At 35.9% G+C, this 24,403-nt stretch overlaps 1 protein-coding gene across 2 annotated transcripts in view; it reads left to right on the top strand.

The window, feature by feature from the left end:
• PolQ (DNA polymerase theta) overlaps positions 1–24,403 on the top strand; it is a 176,809-nt gene that overhangs the window by 74,505 nt on the left and 77,901 nt on the right. For both annotated transcript variants that reach the window (XM_081732418.1, XM_081732413.1), the window contains exons 16-19: positions 138–381; positions 5,235–5,376; positions 10,228–12,451; positions 17,561–17,817. In XM_081732418.1, the coding sequence (XP_081588544.1) occupies positions 138–381; positions 5,235–5,376; positions 10,228–12,451; positions 17,561–17,817 (2,867 nt within the window). The remainder of the gene's footprint in view (positions 1–137; positions 382–5,234; positions 5,377–10,227; positions 12,452–17,560; positions 17,818–24,403) is intronic.

Genomic DNA, 24,403 nt, shown 5'->3' with positions numbered 1-24,403 from the left:
GAGGTACTAAAATGTTTCCATATTGAGAATAATCTAAAATATATCCATATATTACTGGTTATTTATCTAATTAAGTGTTACGTTACAAAATATTGAAGACAACAAAGCTTATAATTTGTTCATTTCTTTAATTTCAGGAATGGTAACCCAATTCTGTAGGCAACTTGGTTGGTCAAGCATGGAACTGTTAGTATCTCAATTCCAAGACCGCTTGCAGTTCGGAGTCCAAAGAGAGCTTTGTGACTTAATGAGGTTGCCTCTTCTGAATGGACCACGTGCTCGAGCTCTGTTTAACTCAGGGATAACAAATATATCAGAATTGGCTGTAGCTGATTATGCAGATGTGGAAAATGCCCTTCATAGCTCCGTACCTTTTGAAAGGTTTGTGACTTGTTTTAAAAACCGTATAGAGATTAATGTATTCAATGTCGGGTTAAGTAGAATAGCGGAGTAAATATTAACCACACCTGTTAAGGCCATTTTGGTGGGAAGTATTAAATCATATTTTCAATGTGAAAATTATCTCAATAGATATGGTTAATATATTATTCTATATTCAAATTAAGCTAGACTTAAATGCATAATATCTGTTAATATGAAGGAAGTTAAACACAGCTAAGATATATATATGAGGTGGGGGGGCGGTGGCTCAATGGTAGAACTCTTACCTCTGGTACGTAGGGGTACCTGGTTCGATCCCCCTCAAGTGTGATGGACAACATTGTGTTCGTGGGTTTTTCGAGGTACTCCAGTTTTCTACCACATTCCCAATTCCATCATGATTCACGTGCCATAATCATCCGTCTCTCCTAACCTAAAGGGCATAACCGTGGGACGTTAAACTGAAAGATTTGAACATAAATGTGATATTGAAGTTGCAAAAATTCTTTGTAATATAAAATATTTTTACGTTTGAGGGCAGCATATGTTAGTTGCTATCCAGAATTTCAGCTGGTGAATAATTAGGGATGTTCTTGTCAGTGAATCAATATCATGTGCTATGGCCGAATTCACAACCTCTTCTTGCGATTGAGCATGCTTGTAAGTTACAAAATGCGTAACTTCAGAAACCTATCTTCAGAAACCCAGGTCAATCCAGCTTTAAACTAGTGAATCCAAGCACTCCAGTTTTCGTGCACACTCAGTGCCTTATACCAATATCATGTACTGCTAACCAGGTTAGCCCTAGCCTCTTGACAATTGCACCATACGTACTCCAATGTACCCTTTAGTTTCTTGCATTTTGTTTCATTTTGTCCATAATACCTCTGATAACTATATAGATAACTGCTGTTTTAAAGTTTTAAATTAACCGTTTTTTGCTTTTAGTTTTAATTATCATCTTAACATAATTATAAGAAACATTTTTTTTTATATATACGTGATCATTAAAAGACCCAAAAATTGGCTCGAAATCAGCAATTTCCTCGGAAAGCATTTGCACCAGTTATTCATCTCCAGAATTTCAATGATGGTGGCGTCTTCAAGTTTCATGATCAAACTACATGAGTCGTTTAATATATGTTTCCCTAAGCTATAAAAACACTTTTAATATACATTTGTAAACTGTACCTACATATATAGGTGGATCCTTCCTCAGTTCTCCACATGATGCTCATTGAGATTCAGGCATTTGTCTCACCGCTGCATCAATTTTTTCTGATCCCTTTGCAAAAAATCAGGGCTTTGGTTATGTAGCACTCTCCTTACCTTCCGCTTCACTTGATGCTTCGAAACGTTCACCTTGCAATGTAGACTTTAACACCGAAAAAAGATGGACGCTAAATTGAGGCTGTGTGGAAAGTGGAGTAGCCGTACCCACCCTAATTCTTCAATCTTGTGTCTTGTTTGCGTGCTGAATGGAGGTGGGCGTTACCGTCAAGAAGAAGCGACCAGGTCGCTTATGTCGAATTCCATTTCCCTGAAGAAGAGTTTAGGTTCGACAAAAACGACTTGATCTCGTGTCAACTGCTGATGAGGAAGTGAAACAAAATGTGAGGAGAGTGTTAAATAGCCAGACCCCAAATTTTTGTAAAGGGTTTGAACAAATTGTTGTAACGATGAGATAAATACCTGAATCTTAATGGGAATTATGTAGAGAGGTGAGGAAGAACCCTACACATGTATGTATACTTTATAAATGTATCTTAATATATATATAGATTACAGCTTAGGAAAACATATATTGAGCAACCCACCTAAAAGTACTGTTTGCATTCCCTCTTTCTCCCTCGTGTTCTTCACGCGATGAAGACTACAATTCAATCTAGCGTGAAGTCTCTAAATCCTTATATGCGCCAATTTTATTTTAGTAGAAATATGATCACACTCATGCTAAATGCATTGCTTTACATGCCTTATATCATGAGGTTTCTCAGCATAGACAAAGTACTTGAGATGGTCATGCCTTTGGAAATCAAGGGGTGTAAGGTCAAGTGATCTTGAGACCATTCGACAGGGACCTAATCCACTTCCCTAGGAGTTGTGCCTCGAGTCACTGATGCACACCATTGCCATAGTGGGAAGAGACCCTATCGTGCTGAAAATAAGAAGGAAAGTTGCCGTCTCTGTTTAGAAGGGAAGGAAACACTTGTTCCCCAGCGTGTCTATCGGTCACGAAAGTCATGAAAAAGTCACGAAATCAGAAAACGGTCATGAAAGTCAAGAAAAAGTCACGAAATTTAACTTTTGGGTCATGATTTTTATTATCTGTACAAACATAAGTATAGATTGGAAATTGTTGTTCTATGAAAATGTCGAAATTCAAAAATGTCTATGGTCGGCTTTAGACGCTACCAAATTGCAAGCAAAGCGCGCTTCTATCGCATGCATGAAAATTCGGCCCAATTCACACCCAAATTCACTCTTGAGAATGTTACTATATTTTATGATTTGGGAAAGAAAAGTCACGAAAAAGGTCGCGAAATTTCATAGCATGAGCGTCAATAACTTTTGCGCCGTTAAGTCAGTGTCAGTGAAAAATAGACCAATGATGCAAGTCCCATATGCCACACCACACCATTACCTTTGCAGCACTGTGTTAATTACTCGAATCAATCTGAGTTCGGACTACTGTCACACCAGTATTGTCAGTTATGCCGATTGGCCTCCCCTACTCACAGAGAAACAGTCCTCATCGCTGAAGAGTATGCAACGTGTAAACAAAGAATCAGTTCGTATTGGTTCATAGCCCATGTGCAGAACTCTCTCTGTCACTCTAGGTAATTCTCATTTAGTTTATGTTGCTTGTGCAGCTTATAAGGATGCCAGCATATACGCAATATTCGGAGAATGGAGGACTGGCTGATACCATTTTCCAGTGAGTAAGATGAATATTGCGTTTGCGACTCTTCACAAATGATATTAGAATCGTCGTTGCTGTCTCATTGGTGATAGTTTTTCGTCGCCACTACGTGCCATCTTCCATAGTACCAGTTTCTCGGAATTTGGGATCACGTACGCGATCGTGCTGTGTGTTACTGGATTTCTTTCTGGATACCATCTGTTGTAGTCCTCTGCAATGTCTGAAACTGTTCCTCGGATATTAGGATGATTCCCATCTTATGTTCCTTTCTCAGAGGCATCATATACCACCTGTAAAAGATTCTGTCAATAACAGTGAAATTTTTCAGTCTTCCATTGGAGGGCATGGTGGCACACTGGTAGAGCGCTTACCTCTGGTGCACGGGGCCCTTGGTTCGATACCCGGCCAAGTAAGTTTGTGATGGATAACATCGTGTCCGTTGGTTTTTTCGGGGTGCTGCTGTTTCCTCTCACACTCTCATTTCACCGTTTCTTCCATCATCATTCACTTGCCTTGGCATAATTGTGGGACATTAAACTGAGAAGATTTCCTTTCATTTCATTTTCAAACTTTGATTGTAAACTATGCAAGCTGTGAAAGAAACAACTGCACCTTTGGATTCCTGAGCTCACGACGGTGCTACTTGATGTGTGACGTGCCCAATTGAAATTTCGAACTTGCATTCAAGATGGGGGCCGTAATTGCCATGTACCCTACAAGTTGCACCGCTGTCGTCTCTATTACCATCTCCCGCTAACAGGTTTCAAAATAAAAATGTCTCTATTTTACTTATTTTATAGGCTCTGTGCCTATTTGTAGAGCCGTTCTTTGCCAAAGAATTGTAATTCTACTGATTTGTTTACCGAGTAAACATTAGGCAAACTAAAAATGTGTTTCCGTGTCTGTAAAGACATGTACATCGGAGATCGACTCACTGTATCACACGTAGACATTTCGTACGAAAGCAGTATCACGTGACACTATTTAGACTTTTGACTTTAACGTCTAGTCTTCGAAACTAATTCGGACTAGGGAGATGATCATGTTAGTCTCAATCGAATGCAGGATCTGGACTCAGCGTCAGTCATTAAAATCTTGAACTCAATACTTTGTCTCTGTCTTGAGCCTCGAGCTTGGAATTTCATTATTAGTTCTAAAAGGGTTCAGTGTTACACTTTGTAATTGTTTCCTGAAAAGCTTCAGTGTTACACTTGCGATTGTACTCTAGAAAGCTTTAGTGTTATATTTTGTGTTTGTTTTCTAAAAGGCTTCAGTGTTATACTTTGTGATTGTTTTCTAAAATGCTTCATTGTTATATTTTTTATTGTTTTCTAAATGGCTTCAGTGTTATACTTTGTGATTGTTTTCTAAAATGTTTCATTGTTATATTTTTTATTGTTTTCTAAATGGCTTCAGTGTTACACTTTATGATTGTATTCTAAAAGGCTTAATTGGTTTGGGAAATAGAACTCCTTTTCAATCTGATTTCACTATATTACCTATTTTCATATTTAGCGTTTCTGTTATCATAATACCTATGTGTTTTCTTCTTCGTTTATTTTCAACAAGTTTACAAGACAGTAAGTTAAATGAAACCTAAACGAACATAAGGGAGGGAAAAAAAAAACATAGTGCTGCTTTAACTAACAGTGTGTTGTTAATGGGCGTTGTAATTATATGCAGATTAGAATTACTTTACTATGAAGTTTTTTCAGCTAAAAGCTTTAACATTTTCGGACTCCTGACCGTGCATGCGATTGTTAGGTGAAATATTTGAAGAAATTATTTTCAATATTTCGCATGAAAGCTAAGTTTATATTCCTATTCTGTTATCACTTTCAAAACCTTAATGTTATCGCTTCAGAGTGGTACTTAAATATTATATAATTTTATTTTCATTTATTTATTTTATTATATTTATTTCTTTTAGTGGTAAAGAGCTTGATGGTGAAAGCAAGTATGATACAGCCCAACGTAAAAAAATGAAAGCTATATGGATCATGGGAATGCATGGATTAACAGAGCGAGAAGCAGCAGAAATGCTAGTTCAAGAAGCCAGAAGTTTTTTGCAGGTACGATATACAGTCGAATAGTGGTGGCCTGTGGATTAAAAGTGTGGTGATCAAATGTAGAAGTATCTTGCACTTAGCATTTTTGTCTTTCTGCAAGAAACAACTGCGTTTCAAGCTACACGGGATTTATAGTCAGACCGTAGAAACCATCCGATTTTTTTCAGAAACACTTAACGAAATGTTTTTAAAAATTGTTTACATAGTTCACGGCCGCGGTGGCTCAATGATAGAGTATTCACCTCTGGTGCATGGGGTCCCTGGTTCGATCCCAGCTTGCGCCAAGTGGACTTTGTTGTGGACAAACACCGTGTGCGTGGGTTTTCTCGGGGTTCTCCGGTTTCCTTCCCCTCTTCATTCTACCATTCCATTTATTTGTCGTCATCACCGTCTGCTTTAGCCTAGCCAGTATAACCGTGGAACGTAAAACTTACAGATTTTCAAACTAATAAGATTCGTGTTTCTTTGAAGAAACATTATATAGGGACCAGAGAAGAAGGAAAGACATACTGTACGTCAAGAAGTGTTAAAAAAAATCGCATAATGCGTAATTGCTTTTAAAAGTTTTAATTTGTTGAGGTCGTTAACACAATGTTTATTTAGACAAGTTCCAATCCTTTGTGGGGCGCGGTGGCTTAGGGCTAGAGCGTTCACCTCTGGTGCGTGGGTCTCTGGTTCGATCCCAGTTTGCGCCAAGTGAGCTTTGTGGTGGACAAACACCGTGTGAGTGGATTTTTTCAGGGTTCCTTCGTTTCCTTCCACCATTTCTTATCATCATCGTCTTATTTAGGGGGAGTTAGCAATTAGATTTCTGAGCTTTTGACATGTGCGGGCATGTTAGCCCGTCACGTATGAGGGATGACGTTCGTCGGTGAGCACACTATCCAATAAAGGGGAAAGAAGGACACGGCCTGGGAACATTATGTTAGGTCCCATCCCGTCATTTGTCTGGTGTGAATGAAGGAAACCCAGGATAAATCACATTCAAAATAACTGGCCTGAAAAAGCTGTTACACTTTTTCGACCGAGTGTCCGCACCGAGAATCGAACCTCGGACCAAAGTAGATATCGTTAGCGACTTCGCCACGCGGGGCCACACCGTCTTCTTTAGCCTACATGGCATAACCATGGGACGTAAAATTGAAATATTTCATTTCATTTTTTCCAGTCCTTTGTTTAGTTCTTCAGCATTTGAGATTACAATACCAGTAACTGGTATTGTTTTCTCCAACTTGTATGTGGTATGACACATGTGTTATATATGTTAGATGGTAAATAGTTATTTCAAATAATAAATGATCTGCCAGATATAATGTTGATTAGTTGTATCTATGTGGCGACATATATTGTAAGATAGAAACCCACTGGAGCTGAGGAAGTATATTAATATTGGAAGCAACTGCTCAGGTTACAAAATGATTAAAAACTGTTTCTTTCTGCTAATTTTGATGCAGATAAAGAAGGCATGGAGACATATTTCGAGCGGTTTCATCTGTTTTGCATATCTAATGGAATTCAGTCTAACAAAAATGTTTCTACCTTAATATCGACATTAAGACATACAGTGTATGCAACCTTGATGGAAGTTTAAAAAATGAAATAAAATTTGTAGTTTTACGTCCCACGATTATGCCGTGTAGGCTAGAAGAGAAAAATTACTAATAAATGTAATTAATTATGAAGGAATGTGGGAGGAAACCCCGAGAAAATCTACGGACATGTTCTTTTCCACAAACTCACATGAGTGCGATAAACATTTATTACCTTGTAAGGTATGAGACCATTCTTATAAAGATTTCGTAAAAAATATCCGTAATTGTCAAACTATATGAAGAATACGTTAAGTTTCACAATAAATGGACCAGAGAACAGCATTTTTCGTAATACAACTAAAGAGCCTGGCTAGCAAGTATGTGTTCAGTTCATTTCAAGATGATGCTGTCGTGGATCAGCTATAGTATGTAGTATAAGACGTATGTTAGAAACGAATAGATGATTGGTTGTTGAAATAAAGAAAGTGAAAGAGAAGAGAAGAAAAAATTTATTATTGATGTTACAGAAGTACATACTTTGGCTATTTTTCTACGTAGCTACTATGAAATTCCAAGCATTTTTGGCATCGTGGCGCACGTTTTCATAGACTCTCTGTGTCGAAATCTACCGCCAAATCTTGAGGATTCACTGTTATTGTTGAGAAGCAAGCTACCTTTTCAGGTGATGGAAAAAAATTACTAGGGGCAGGATCAGGAGAATATCTTAAAGAAAGTACCCATCGGAAGTTTTGAATAGTCGCAATAGTGTGTGTGTGTGAGCGGGCGTTGTCATGAATCAGAAAAACACGTTTATGCCATAACATCGAAAAGCGCGGGCTTATTTCCTTACCTTGCCTTATCTTCACTCATTACTGTTGATCCGTATGGCATAGAAGTACCGATGGATATCAGCTGTATTCTATCCTTTTGCGTTGACAAATTGGTTCATAAACCTTACTTTACATTTGGCGAGATTTTTCTATAACGGTAACCGTTTCAACTTATTGCTACACGTACATACGCAACTACACACTGATGTTGCAGGCATAATGTAAAGCATGCTTTTGCACACTCAAAGCCTCGTCAGTTTTGTTAGTTCACTTTAAAAGTAATCGGTCCTTTCTTTTGACATGCGCTTCGTAGTCGAAGTGAGACGGTATGAGGTGGTATGACTTCCCGCCTCTGGTTTTTCAGCAATGAAGACATACCACTCTGGTTTTTCAGTGATCAAGACATACCGTCACTGGAAAGTGGGTACTAATACACGTTCAATAAATCCATTTTTAAACACAGTAATTGACAAATCGCTTCGCATGTACAAATATATTATTTCTTATGTAGAAATAATTTTTAAGATACAACGCCGACATTTTTGTTACCTTTTTCCTACCTTTTGTTTTAGAAAGGTGTCTACAAAAGAAGTTCGCCCAGTTTATATTTTGACGTGTCATATTCAATTGTTTCTTTCTTATGTATGTGCGTGTCGGAAGTTGTCCTGCGGCAAATTGTTTAAAAATTGTTAATATAAAAACTGGTTTTTGAGCATTTTTGTGTATACCTAGCTAATTATCTATAACACAACATAAGGGGATATTTTTTAAAATTATTCTCAGAGTTCGGAACGTGGGCAAAGCCTTTTCCTACCCCCTCCCACATAACTGCGGAGAAGCTCCTCCATGGTTTTGAGCCATTATGTAAATAGAAATGCACTCTTTTAGGCAAACATACACTCACTGTATTCCAACATTCAGTTAGCCGATATATCGAGCCAAAATCATAATAAAACATACCGCTTCTGCTTTTTTTTCTACTTCAAACCCTGCATATAGAGTAACATTGCATGCCAGAATATGGTTGCCTAATCTAGCTACACGTGGAATAATACCTTGGTAATTGTTTCTCAAGTCCCAAGCTCTTGGGGAAAAAAGATCCAAGTTTCTACAGAGACAGATCACATGAAGTTCCCCATAAAGTTGCTGGCTGTTCAGAATATTCAACGGACATTTTCCGAAATATCGATATAGAGGCTGGATGAACTCGAGCCACATTCCAACAAGGGTAAAATGGTAAAATAAATCTTCCTTCCACCAGAAATTCCGTTTGGTTGGCACACCGTACCGACTACAGTACCGTAACTCTATACAATAATCAAGTTTAGTTTCTTATTTGTGTCCTATGCTCCCATAAATCATCAAATTTAAAAATACACAGTAAAAGTCCTGTCTATGACAGAATCGCTTGGTACGACGCTTTATTTCCGTTGGATACAGGTTTTCACTTAATGTAGGTTAAACTATACTATTTAAAAATGTAAGAAACAATAAAATGCTTAATACATTTAGCGTTAAACGTAAATTTTCTTTATTTGTTATCAGTCTTTATTATTGTTCTAAGGCACATCTAGAAAGTAAGTTACAATGGACTGTAAAATTAAACACAAGCAAGACCCGCGTTTGCCCAAGTGACTAGCACGCTTGCCTTTGGTTTGCGTGGTCCTGAGTTCGATTCCCGGTGGGGTTATAGTTGAACGAAAAAGGTGGTTCGGATTCACTATAATCAGTAGGTCCACGTCTCCCTTAGCTGCCCAGGCATAATCGTAGAACTTTAAACTCAAAACAAACAAAAACAAGCAACATAAGAAAATGGTTTTATTACTATGGAGTTAGTGATATATAACGTACTTTTCAATATACGCACTATCCTGGCATCAGCTTCTGTATATCTATAGCAAAAAGTTTGCCGCCAAGGACGAACAGTTGCTGAGTGATACTCTCATACAGCACGGAATGGGAGATCTGCGAACACTAAACGAGAGTAGGACGTTGTGCAGAACGCCAGTTCTGCAGAATTGCTTGCTCCGCACTTTGCACTAATATTCAGGCGTAACAATGGACGGTCGGCCACTATGATGTTCGTGGTGCACATTCGTGTGGCCTGCTTTGAATTTTGTGCGCCATTTTCTTACCATTCCTTCACTCATGATATTCGGTCCATACATTTCACACAACTGCCGGCGGATCTCTGACGCTGACTTTTTGTCGTGGAGAAACTTAGATACCGCGTACACCTCGAACTCGGCGGGAGACTGCGCAAAGCCATGTTTACGGTACCACAGTTCTCTCACAACTGACTTCACACAAGTGCCCTCGCGCTAGATTATTGGCACTTGTTCCTTGTCCACGCCTGCGCAAGGCGTCCCGTTCTGACTATTCATGCCATTTTGGGACACTTTGAGAACTTACTTTCTGGATGCGTCTCGTATTATTCAGTTTTGGTTATGTATTTATTTGTGTATTTTTAATATATTTTATTTACTTTTCAGAAAGAACTTGGGATTGAAGATGTAAAATGGGAGAAAAAAGAAGCAGAATCAACTGAAAATAATACTTCTAAAACACAGAATGATACTAATACTCAAGATTCAACAATACATATTGACTCTTGTGATGAAAATCGAAATAGTATGTGTTCCGAAATTGAACAAGAAACTATTAACAAAGAAAGTGAAGAAGTATCTCCTCCAAAGCCACCATTAAAACTGCAAGACAAAAGCGTTGCTGAAAAGGTTGATCTATCGTCTCCAGTAGCGTCATTAAATGTCAAAGAAAATGATAAAGAAATATCTTGTCTACAGAAAGAAGTTCTACAACCTCAGTTGAACTTAGAAACTAAAGAAGTTGCAAATACATCAAGTCCCAGTGACAGAAGTCGTCTTTCGCTGAAGAAATTTAAAGAACAATTCTTGTCCCCTGTAACAGACAGTAAAACTCCGGCGTCTTCAAAGAATAGAACGAGTACTTCAAATAGAGAAAGTGCCGAATGTTTATCACCGATATTCCAAGATTCGCCCAACAGTTTGGCTTCGGGAAAGAGTCCAAGTTTGTTTGGAGATAGTTTTCTTGTAGACACTCAGCTTGGTCACGTTCTGGATGGATCGTTTGAAACACTTAAACAAAGTGATATGAAACCACTCGAACAGACTAGCGATCAGAATCAGGCTAATAATAATAATAATAGTAATATTGGAAATTTTGTCAAAGCCTCAGATATTATGTGTATTCAGAAAAGGGAGGATAATGTTCAATCGTCCACGGAGTTTAAAAAGTATTTTGAGGATAGGAACAAATCTTGCAGCTTGGGCCTAGCTCAGCCTATTGAACTATCTAGTTCTCCTATAGATAACACAAAACAATCAAATAACATTACTGAAAAAGAAATCTGTAAAGAAGTAATTAAGAGCAGTTCTACTCTTCCATCCGCAAATTGTAATATAAACTCTGAAAACGTAATTATTGATAAAATACGGAGCAATCCTGCAAAAAACAATGACAAATCAGATAAAACTGCAGATACTAAACATAACGAAGAAACACCTGTAAAAAGTCCTATTCTAAGTACAGATTATGATGATGTGATCACAGATTCTTTTCTAGATCGAGCTTTCAACACTTACATGGACATAGACTGTACTCCAGAAGCGTGTATAAATGATGAAGAGAAACCAAATAAGGATTCAGCATCAGACAAAAGTGAACTTGAAAGCTCAATTACAGAAAATGAACCGAAAAGAAAAAGTAGAAGAAAAATTAAAGTGACAACCAGGAAACCTGATCCCACCAAGAGGAAGATAAGTAAAAATAATGTATCAGAAAATTCAAACTGTGAATCGGAAGCAAATGATAACCAGAATAAAGCAGACGAAAATGAATCTCCAGTTAAGAAATTTAAAGAAAATTATGAATCTTGGAAGAATTCTGAGTTGAAAGCAAATGACAATCACAATAAGTCACACGAAAACGAGACTCCAGTTAAGAAATTTAAAGAAAATGGTGAATCTCGCAAGAATTCTGAGTTAAAAGCAAATGACAACTACAATAAATCACATGTAAACGAGACTCCAGTTAAGAAATTGAAAGAAAATGACGAGTCTCGGAAGAAATCAAATGACAAACTTTGTAGTGAGAAAAGCCTTGTTACGAAATTTCAGATATCTAACCTTAAAGGCAGTCGAAGATCTGCTCGATTAGATCAGAGAAAACTCTCTTCTAGAAAAGAAGAAATCAAACAAGATTTAGAAGAAGATAAAGACGATGAAATATTAGACTCTTCATTAGATGAGACTGTTAAGCTGAAATCATCGCGAATTATTGATGCTAAATATACAAAAAGAAGTACCCTTTCTAACGTTAAAAATCAAACTAAAGATCCCATTTCAAATAAGCAGGAACAAGATGCAGAGAAGAAAGAATCTTCACAGCCTTTTAATATAATTAATGTTTGCGAAAACAAGGTGACTTATCAGAACTTCACAACTGAATTATCCAAGCGTAAAAAATATGCGGTCTCTATCGCTTGTGCAAAGAAAATGGAGTCACCAACTAAGAAAATAGGAGCCAAAGTGTTAGGAATACGTCGCAACAAGCCAACAAGCAAAAAAGAACCAGTAATAAGTCTTTCTTTTGGTGATGTGGTCATTGTAGGAGTTGCTTTCGCATGGAATTCTCAAGAAGCATATTATGTGGCTTTGCAGGGTGACGAAAAAGAGAGTAAGTGTTGTTTCTTTATTTTGTGTTATTGAAAATTTAGAAATGTTTAGTTTTGTCATACTTAACACCACACTCGGTTTTAATTTTTATGATACACTGGTAGAATGCCAGTTTTTATAAGGAGAAAACAAGGTTTATTTGACAGATATTATTATTATTATTATTATTATTATTATTATTATTATTATTATTATTATTATTATTATTATTATTAAGTATTCTGCCTTTGGTATGTTCTGGTACTTTTTGCCTGGAAATGTTTCTTTCGCGTTTCTCATCTCTAGCTTCCTCTTTTAACTCCCAATATTATCTCCTATCTTTCAAATCATCGATCAGTCGTGTTCTTTTCCTAATCCTTACTTTCCTTCTATGGCAGTATGAACAAGACAATTTCTTCTAGTTAAGTCCAATCCAATTGGCCTTTCTACAAAGGATGCTGGCTAAAAGCGTTCTCTTTTCTCTTATCTCTTTAAATCAAAAGATCCCATATATTTAAATCAAAATTTTTCTTGTACACCTTATATCTGAAGAACTACATATAGGGTAGCCAAACCCAAACTATGTGCTTATTCTGTAGAAAATACAAAAAACTCGATTTAGGGACCGTTCAACAATTTTGCAGCCCCTGATCCAAAAACTAATTATTGGCCAAGATCGCAATCTTTTGATGCTTTTTTGATCATTCCTAAAATTTTTGTTAAAAACATTGTTTTTACTCTTTCTGTTCATTTTATCTTCTCCATCTTGCTCCAACATCACATTTCGAAGCTCTCTAAATATTTCTTCTCTGACTTCGGTAATGTCCCAGTCTCTGAACCATACAATCCAATGCTCCATATATAGCACTTGACCAATTTCTTTCTTAGTCCAATATTAAGACTACTGGTTAAGAGTGATATTTTCTTGATATGTACAACCATATACCAAGATATGCTAAGTGTCAAATCAATCACCGTGGAGGCCAGCTGAGACATTGTTCCAAGGTTGTTGCATGATATATTATACCGTTATTGTAACTGCGGATTTGACTTCTCTATTAAATATAAAATTTAAAAATGGTCATGTAAATGAAAACAAGTATTTAATCAAAAACAAAGAATACAAACAAAACAAATTATTCCGCATTCAAACGTAAGTCTAGCTAATTTTGGTTCAACACAAATATTTCTCGGTAATTTCTTCAAGTGCCACTTAAATCAAACAAATACCTGAAATCTTCCACAGTATATAGTTATATGAAAAATAAATCACCAATCCACAACACTTATCACTTTCTGTTTCCAATAGTTTTGCCGAAAAGTCAGTTCAAATACAATTTAGTAAATTCACTATTTTCGAAGAAATATTTGTTTTATTTAACACCGACTAATAGATCCATTTTATAGAATTTTGACTATAAAGGCCAAACACTAATAACACATATGTCCATTAAACAGTCCACATTTTACACTATAGGTTATAATTTTGAAGAATACTTTCTAATTGGATCCCGCCGGTAACATGTTCCTCTGTCGTATGAAGGTTCATTGCGTATTTTTCCTCTGATTACACATTATAGATGTCAGCACCTGTCAGCCTGCTTCTACCCACCCACCTGACCGCCAGGAGGCCAAGGTCAAGGCTGGTTTCTATGGCAACAAAAACTAATTAAACAGCTATCTTCAACTTATGGCTTTTTTTTATGAAATTAAATAAAATCGCGCAACAACATGCTAAGTCGCCAGCTCCGAATCCAACGATTCGGTAGAATTTCATTCAGATATTCACGCACTTGGCGACTCCAGTAAGGAAATGCCTCGTCTTGTTGAAAAATGGAGTTGTCTTCGTGCAGCCTCGGAAACAACCAGTTTTGTAACATAGCGAGATACTGCTGACTGTTAACCATGTTTCCATTAAAGAAGAATGGGCCGTAAACAGATGATCGGGATATCCCACAAAACATATTGACTTTGGTCGAATCTCGTACATGTTCAATGACTGCATGTGGGTTCTCTAGGCCCCAAATTCGAACATTTTGTTTGTTTACCTGACCACTAACACGGAAAGTCGCTTCATCACTGAACACGGTGCGTTGTGCAAAAGAGTTATCATTGCCAATAGCATCCAGAATCCCGTTACAAAATGCCACACGTTTGCGTTTGTCATCAGGATGCAGAGCTTGTAACAGCTGTAACTTGTATGGCTTTATAACCAACCGACGTTTCAAAACACGCCAAATTGTTGTTGTTGGCACTTGTAACTCCTGCCTGGCACGACAAGTTGATTTTGAAGGACTACGTTGGAAAGCAGTTTGAATTTGTGCAACATTTTCTTCAAGAACACGAGGGCGGCCAGGACTCTTTCCTTTACATACACATCCTGTATCTACAAAGTGTCGATACCATCTGCGAACGTTCCACCCATTCGGAGAATCAATTTGGTACCTCAACCTGAAACATCTTTGCACTGTAATCACGGAATTGCACTTCGCAAACTCAAGAACACAAAATGATATCTGCTGCGGAGTAGCCATTTTAAACATATGACGGTTACCAACCAAAACAGAAGACAACTGACATCTAGCGGCTATTAATATAAACTAGACTATATATTCGTTTCTCCAATAGCTGAGCCGAGACGCAGCGATCGATAGTTTAGACAAAATAATTCTTCGTAATACGTATATTCTTTTTGAAACAGTGTGTACTTTTAACAGCAGACCAACAAGGCTAGCCTGTGTCCTCATCGAATATATCAAAAGTGAGAATATTCCTTTTTACACCTTCCTTTTCTTTCTTTCTTTCTTCACGGCTACTGATTAGTCAAAAATTTCGGTGTTTCATTCGCGAGATTATCACCAAAGGTTATATTATACGTTGATTATTAAAAAGCTGAGATCAGATTCTTAGATTCAGAATTAATAAATAAATCTCTATTAATAAAAAGGAATTCTGTCGAGAAATTTGAAGCTTAAAATATATAAAACGATATTCATGCCTGTTGTGCTGTATAGTTGTGAAACATGGTCGCGTACTCTGAGGGAAGAACGCAGACTGAGAGTATTTGAAAACAAGATCCTAACACGAATATTCGGACCCAAGAGAAACGGAAATGGTGAATGGGTCAAACTTTATAATAGAAAACTATATAAATTATATCATTTACCAAACATTGTTAGGATCATCAAGTCTAGGTGGGGAGGTCATGTAGCCAGGATGGAAGAAGTAGGAACGCTTTTAAAGGCTTAACTGGAAGACCAATCGGAAAACGACCATTAGAAAGACCTAGGCTCAGATAGGAGGACAATATTAAGATGGATCTCTCAGAGATTGGAATACAAAGTAGAAACTGGATGCAGTTAGCTAAGGATAGAAGTCAGTGGAGAGCTTTTGTGAACGCGGCATTCAGCTCCACCTGCGGGTTAATATGCCATAGAGTTAGTTAGTTAGTTATATTAATAAAAAACGTTATTTTGTTTGTGATACATTACGACCTAAAGCCGGAGCAACTGACATGTTTTGTTTTTTTAAAAAAATGGATTCATTACTTATTACATTTATATATCATTCGTTTTTTCAGTTTTGCACGTCATAAAATATTTTCTATTTTTTTAAACATACTTCCAAAATCAACGAAGAAATTACGGATGAAAACCAGTCATACTATGTCCAACGGCAGGTTTAGACCTGCATAGTAAAAAGAAATCACACTGAAGCGGTTAGATGAGGAAAATGCATGAATATATTGTGGTAGCCAAATATTAAGTAATCGTTTTCAAATAGAATTTAGCACTTGGGTCGAGCTGAGTTTTCACCAATAGATTTCGATTGAAATACGCATTCTAAGACAAGAGATAAGGGGCTTATATTCACCTTTCGAATTTTCCATAACCCTATTTTCCCCATACGATGATAAAACTCTTACAGTATAACTGGCGTATAGATGAACGAATATATTAAATTTATGACAAAAAAATTATCTGCTAATTTGTAATAAATTTGCTAATTTTATCTCCAGTATATTTTAACAATATGAAAAAAAAAAAACTTATATTTTACCTTGATAGGCATGATCATTTAGAATGCTATACTAATTTATTTTAAATGAAATTTTAACCACATTGTTTACAGCAGTGGTTCTCAACCTAATTTCTTTCACGACCCCCCTTTAATTCACATCCGCTTTTCCAGCGACCCCCTTATAATTTCTGGTTTGTAATAATCTTGTGTGGATTCTTAATATACCTGTTGTGGAGATGTCACAATATCCATCTATTTCTATAAGAGTAGAATCCATTTCTTGTATAGTAGATACAGTAATTTCCCTAAGAGCAAATGTATTAAAATCAAATTTGGTCAGTTCATTCATATTACAAATATCGAATCTGATCTGCCATACTGTTTCAAAATGGAAGCCATTTAAAAATTTTAAAACTCCCTAATTTTGGGTCATATGAAACAAAAAAAAAAAAAAAAAAGTTATTCGGTATTTTAAATTACTTGATAATGTGCGTCACGAAGATTGAACCGGATTGCCGCACTAGTGAAATCATCACATGCTTAGATATCTCATTAGCTTTCAATTTTAATTGTATTTCAGTATGCAGTTCTCATTAGTTTCATATCGTACCTCTTTCATTTAAATTGATTTTTAAACAACTCTGCAACTGTTGAAAATGTCAATAGATCTATTTTTTGTTGTTCTTAACAGTAAGTATAAAAATGAAAATATACCTATCACAACAAAATTCAAAATAATATTTAAAAATATTTTCCGGTATTAGATTCTAATGATATTTATCTCTTCCGCTTATCTTCACGACCCCCATGAAACCCTCTCGCGACCCTAAGGTTGAGAAACCCTGGTTTAGAGAATAGTATTTTAGAACATTAACCGTTTTTATTTGATCTTAATTTAAAAGGATTTTGAGTTAGAGAATTTGTATATATTTCTTTATGACAAGGGTCCTAAACCTATTAAGTTTACAATAAACTTATAATTCATTATAATTATTGTTTTACTTGTAGCTTGTTGTATCAGGTTTTATTATGTAATATTTTACAAGTACTGTATTTTAGCTTACAAACCGTTGGCAGCACTCAAAACAAAGTTATTATTTTACAATTTCAGATGATAATTCTTCGGAATCTATGTTTTTGGAAAACAGCATAACATTATCAGAGAGACTACATTTTCTGACATCCCTCTTTGAAAAGGGGACGTCTGGAAACATTTTACCAGTTGTGTCTGTGTTTGATTTTAAAGCCCAGTACAAGATTTTGTATCAGGCCACTGGTATTGCTCTGGAAGGAATTGTCGCTCGCGATCCGAAAGTTGCAGACTGGTTGCTAAAACATTCAGAAAAAGAGAAAAGTCTCTTTTCGTTAGTAAGTTTCTTTATTTTTATTGTCTTTTTTGCTACTTTAATTTATTATTATTATTACAATTACAATGCTTCTATTATTTTTTTTTTCCCTCGAATCGTGCAACTTAACTTTTACGCACTTCCGTACTAACAAGAGCTCTGAAATCTTTAAAACATACGTAAACCAGATGACAATACAATATTTTCACATAATTTTTAGCCATAGCTTATCCTGTTATTGTAAAAACTAATAAGTTAAAAAGAATTATCGAACTACTGCTGATAATTTTTCGTTGTAGCTTATAGTTTTACTGTAAAATTAATAAATTTTAAATAATTGTCTAGCGCCTGTTGCTTTATATAGGGTGTGTCAACAAAATTGATGGATAATATGCTATATATATATATATATATATATATATATTAGAAAAATGACAATTTTCTACATCATTACTGGTAGAGTTGGCATAGAATCACCGTGTCTGCTAGAAAAAAAGAAAGAAGAATATATTTGATGAATTCCTTATGTTAGTTGCAGTGTTAAGTTTATTAAAGTTGGATGTTAAATCCTAAAGTTAAATATTATGGCAGCTTGTAGCTGATAATTTACTCGTTAATTGTCTTAATTCCCATTTTGCCTATACTTTATCAGCTGTCAATCACAGATAAAAATCACATCTACCATTTTAGGTGAAATGCCAGTTCCCATTTGGTCTAATTCCCATTACACCTAACGATCTTATCAGGAAGGAAATGCCGCTTATATAGAAAATCTGACAGTGTTTCCATGCTTATACATAAATAAGTGACAGAAGCTTACATACAAAAGCCACATTTGTTTCAAATAACTACAACGTAAAATATTTCAAACACAAAAAATAATTTACATCGAAAAAATTACTAGAGCCTTTTTATTTTAAGTGTTCCCTCGCTGTTGATGTGTGTTTTCCCGTACCTCCCTCAAAATAGGAGGGACAAGTTGCTGTGGTAGCGGACAGCGTTGCCATTCTGAGTAGCCTACGATATTCTCTCGTCAAAAACAAACGACTGAATGGCCAATTGGCAACACAGCCGAGATCATTCACTTCTTTCCCCAAAGCAAATTAAGGGTTTTCTCCATAAGATGGCGGCGGGGGTGAGGCCAAAGTATGTTTGACATATTTTCCGAGGGCACACTTGAAATATAAAGGCTTTTACATTTCACATATTTTCTGAGGTCACACTTGAAATATAAAGGCTTTTTTATTTCACATATTTTCCGAGAGCACACTTGAAATAGAAAGGCTTTTTATTTCACATATTTTCCGAGGGCACACTTAAAATATAAAGGCATTTTATTTCACATATTTTCCGAGGGCACACTTAAAATATAAAGGCTTGTTATTTCACATATTTTCCGAGGGCACACTTAAAATATAAAGGCTTTTTATTTCACATATTTTCCGAGGGCACACTTAAAATATAAAGGCTTTTTATTTCACATATTTTCCGAGGGCACACTTGAATTAGAAAGGCTCTATAATCATATTAACAACTTATCACAACGAACTTTTCAACTTATTCCAATGAAAAGCCTAACTTGTCACAAGAAAGAAGAACTTGTCATTTTAGCATTTAATATGCTTGTTCAATTAATTACACAAGCTATTAACAAGTGTATATGTGAATGAAGTCTTGTAATGCTGAAGAAAACAAACTCGAAGATTTGTTTCATGATCCCTGCAACTTCAGTCAATCCGGAGTCTAGTTATAACGAATCGCGGGTGAAAGCCCACAGGATAAAAATTTAAAATTCAAAGAATATTTAATTTATTTTCTATATTTACTACATGTCGTAATACAGTTAATATGCATAAGCCAAAAAGAAACAAAGAAAGTAAAAAGAACAATTCAAGAAGTAACACTGATGTCTAGTGTGATATATAGCACAATATGTATGCAGGAAACAGTACATAGTCATTCCGCGGTGTAGCCAGCAAGCTGTTCTAGTAATTTCATAGCAATTAACTTCTAGTGGTTGTAGTAATTTCTTTAATGTAAGTTGTTTTTTGTGTGAAATAGATGTATACGTGTATAAGTATAGAAACACTTTCAGATCTGGGGGCATTTCCTTCCTGATAAGATCGTTAGGCGTAATGGAAATTAGGCTAAATGGGAACTGGAATTTCACCTAAAATGACGAATGTGATTTTTATGTGTGATTAATAGCTAATAAAGTGTTAGGCAAAATGGGAATTACGCAAAGTGGGAAGACGCCGTAACTGATTAATTATATAGCTATATATTAAATGACTACTGGAAAACATTTCATATATTGAGTTAGAGCTGTATTTGAATGTTAATATGCTGATTTGTGTACAGGAACAAAGTACAGGAGTCTAGTAGTACAAGTTGTGCTACGTCTAAGTTACCGTAACAAAGGCATCAGAAGAAGTATCGATACAAGCTTTTTTTTTTTTTAGTCAAACATGTGTTACGTTATCAGAGCCAGAGTGTGGCTTACTTTGCCTTTTTAATTCGTAAATGTTCTGCTTTAAGAATGCCAAGTTTGTTTTACGTAACATGTCTTGTGATTGGGTTGATAATACTGTCCCCATAAGTAAGCATGTAGTGTGGATTTTGGTTGGTAACGTGATAGAATCGTACTTCTTTCCAAGACGAGGTTGGGAATGCCATGAGAGTTAATAGAGAAAGGTACCGAAATAGGGTTTATAAGTCTTTTGAGAGAAGGTGAACCTTAACAGAATTCATGTGGAACACAAGTGGTTTCAACGACATGACGATTCCTTTTACGAGATGACCTACAGAGGAAGTCGTGAGTGACATATGTCGGATGTCATCTTTCATTCTTAAATCGGAAATATTTTTCCCTTGTAATGAAGTAAAAATATTTATTATTTTGTAAATGTACAGTATTTTATTAAACATAATAGATCTGTCGCTTTTAATGGAATACCCTTTATAACAACTTAAACCCTCACAGAAGTTGGTTGATTGCAGGCAATTAAGCTTCTGTTGACTTCCTATCAACGAGAGATTTACCAAATAAATTTATTAGGCATTACGTCAATAAATGGCAGAGTGCCTCAGTGCTAGTTCGAAACTTGTATGTGGCGCCTCGAAGGGAAAAGTTAGGAACTATTGCCTTTCATAATGCAATTAAGAAAGGGTTCTTTCGTCGAATCATTGAGTGTCTATTAAAACATCCCCTCCTAAGATTCAATCATGAACTAGTTAAACATGAAAACATTTTTTAAGAAACAGTTAAAAGTAACAAATGTAAAATAATAATAATAATAATAATAATTTGTCTATAAAATGGGCTAAAAGGAAGAAAAAAATATTTCTTGGTGGGATAAAATTAAGAAATGAGACTTAAAGCATTAAACCCTCTTCCTAAGGTTAAGAGCTAAGAAATCTCACTTAAGTATTAAATCGTGCCCAATGCTTTTAGTCTCAGTTCCATTTCTTCATTTGACCTTACCTAATTCGCGTCCAATGCTTTTAGTTTTAGTTCCATTTCTTTATTTTCCCTGCCTAAATCGCGCCCAATGCTTTTAGCCTTAGTCCTGTATCTTCATTTTACTCCATTTAAATCGCGCCCAATGCTTTTAGTCTTAGTTCTGTATCTTCATTTTACTCCATCTAAATCGCGCCCAATGCTTTTAGCCTTAATTCCATTTCTTCCTTTTTACGCCACTTAAATCGTGTCCAGTGCTTTTAATCGTATCTCCATTTCTCCATTTTGTTCCACATAATCGCACCCAATGCTTTTAGTATGCTCCATTTCTTCATTTTAAGTCCCTAAATCGCGCCTAATGTTTTTAGTCTTCATTCCATTTCTTCGTTTTTACCCCATTCAAATCGCGCCCAATGCTTTTAATCTTAGCTCCATTTCTTCATTTTCCCCAACAATTTTGTCTCCATTTTATGAAAGCATTGTTTTTGAAGGATTTTAAATGGATATTATTCATGTCATAATTCGATAATTAGTATGGTGTTATCGCTTTTCAAATAGCGTTGTGCTTCTTGGAATTCCACTGTCGGAGAAACTGAACTTTCCTCCCACTTATTTCTCTACCTGGAATCGAACCTTAACCCACGTGAACACAAGAACATGTAATCATTGGATTGGTTGGTTAATTAGTTTGGAGATTAGCACTTCTTTCAGCATCGAGATTACGAGTGTGGAATGCAAACCATCGTAATGCGTTCAGATTTCAAGGCTTTCCTACCGAAAAACGAACCTGAAATCCGTCAATGGTGGGCGCGCTAACCACATGCTATTTTTTAGAACATCCGATATTCGATACACATCATAACCCATACACAGGCGCGTTACGGTATAATGTACCCCACTGTTATTCTGTACAATGTGGCAACTCTGTTTAGGATTTGAGTTGATGTAGTCGAATGTGTTCCATACACGTTTCAGTGGATAATATTCTTTTTATTTCAACTGAATGCGAATTAGAAACATAATGGCATTACATGAAAATGTTACTGATTCGAAAGTTAGAGGAAATTCAATGTAGTTGGCAACCCTGGGTTATCAGTATTAGAATTTACCATTTAAATAATGTGATATCTATTATAACACTGATGGACATCAAAATAATGTTAACATACTACTGTAGCAGAATGTATTCATCATAATCATCATAGGTATTCTGCCCTTACTGGCAGGTCACTTGCAGCAGCTGAGAAATTTCCATGCTACACGGTCCACCGCTAACCTCTTCGTCTTTATGTATGATCTTTCTGTTTCTATATCATCCATTAGTTGTAGTCTCCTTCGCCCTATCCCTCTCTTTCCTGCCACAATACCCTCTATCACATCTCTCATGATAGAGTTCCTTCTTAGCCAATGTCCCAACCAGTTTCTCTTCCTCTTCTTAATAATATCTATTTTTTTCTTCTTTTCTCCCCCACCATTTCTAACACCCTCTCATTCGTTTTCCACTTGACCCAGCTAATTTTCTCCATTCTTCTACATACCCACATTTTGAAAGCTTCGAGTTGTTTCTCATCATTTTTGCATAATGTCCATGTTTCAGACCCATACAGTACAATACTCCACAAGAAGCATTTTATGAGTCTTTTTGACAACTTTTTATCAAGGACCCACAAGCTAGACTTTTCTTCTTCCTAAAGGCTTCTTTTGCCATTACTCCTTATTTTTATTTCACGTTCACACTTCATATCATCACTAATAATAATACTCAGGTACGGGAAACTAGTCACCTGTTCTCATCCCCCTCCCCCCCTCCTTCTACTTCTACATTTGACACCGAATTCTTCGTTCCAGTCACCAGGGCTTTTGTCTTTCTAACATTTATTTTCATGCCATATTCTTCACAGCGTTTCCTCAAGTTTTTTAACTTCTTATTGATTTTCCCTTTAGATTTTGCAACAAGCGCCATATCATCTGCAAACCGTATACACCTAATCATTCTACTTCCTACTGAATCTTTTTTACTATCTCTTCTACATTCATTTTGTAGGCCGTCTTTATTTTGAAGGCTCTTTTACTATCTCTTCTACATTCATTTTGTAGGCTCTTTTACTCTCTCTTCTACATTCATTTTGTAGGCTCTTTTACTCTCTCTTCTACATTCATTTTGTAGGCTCTTTTACTCTCTCTTCTACATTCATTTTGTAGGCTCTTTTACTCTCTCTTCTACATTCATTTTGTAGGCTCTTTTACTCTCTCTTCTACATTCATTTTGTAAGCTCTTTTACTCTCTCTTCTACATTCATTTTGTAGGCTCTTTTACTCTCTCGTCTACATTCATTTTGTAAGCTCTTTTACTCTCTCTTCTACATTCATTTTGTAGGCTCTTTTACTCTCTCTTCTACATTCATTTTGTAGGCTCTTTTACTCTCTCTTCTACATTCATTTTGTAGGCCGTCTTCATTTTGTAGGCTCTTTTACTATCTCTTCTACATTCATTTTGTAGGCTCTTTTACTCTCTCTTCTACATTCATTTTGTAGGCTCTTTTACTCTCTCTTCTACATTCATTTTGTAGGCTCTTTTACTCTCTCTTCTACATTCATTTTGTAGGCTCTTTTACTCTCTCTTCTACATTCATTTTGTAGGCTCTTTTACTCTCTCTTCTACATTCATTTTGTAAGCTCTTTTACTCTCTCTTCTACATTCATTTTGTAAGCTCTTTTACTCTCTCTTCTACATTCATTTTGTAGGCTCTTTTACTCTCTCGTCTACATTCATTTTGTAAGCTCTTTTACTCTCTCTTCTACATTCATTTTGTAGGCTCTTTTACTCTCTCTTCTACATTCATTTTGTAGGCTCTTTTACTCTCTCTTCTACATTCATTTTGTAGGCCGTCTTCATTTTGTAGGCTCTTTTACTATCTCTTCTACATTCATTTTGTAGGCTCTTTTACTCTCTCTTCTACATTCATTTTGTAGGCTCTTTTACTCTCTCTTCTACATTCATTTTGTAGGCTCTTTTACTCTCTCTTCTACATTCATTTTGTAGGCTCTTTTACTCTCTCTTCTACATTCATTTTGTAGGCTCTTTTACTCTCTCTTCTACATTCATTTTGTAAGCTCTTTTACTCTCTCTTCTACATTCATTTTGTAG

The sequence above is a fragment of the Thermobia domestica genome, chromosome 1, assembly GCF_964235325.1.
Source record: "Thermobia domestica chromosome 1, izTheDome1.hap1.1, whole genome shotgun sequence".
Lineage (NCBI taxonomy): Eukaryota > Metazoa > Arthropoda > Insecta > Zygentoma > Lepismatidae > Thermobia > Thermobia domestica.
This window is presented reverse-complemented; position numbering and strand designations above follow the sequence as displayed.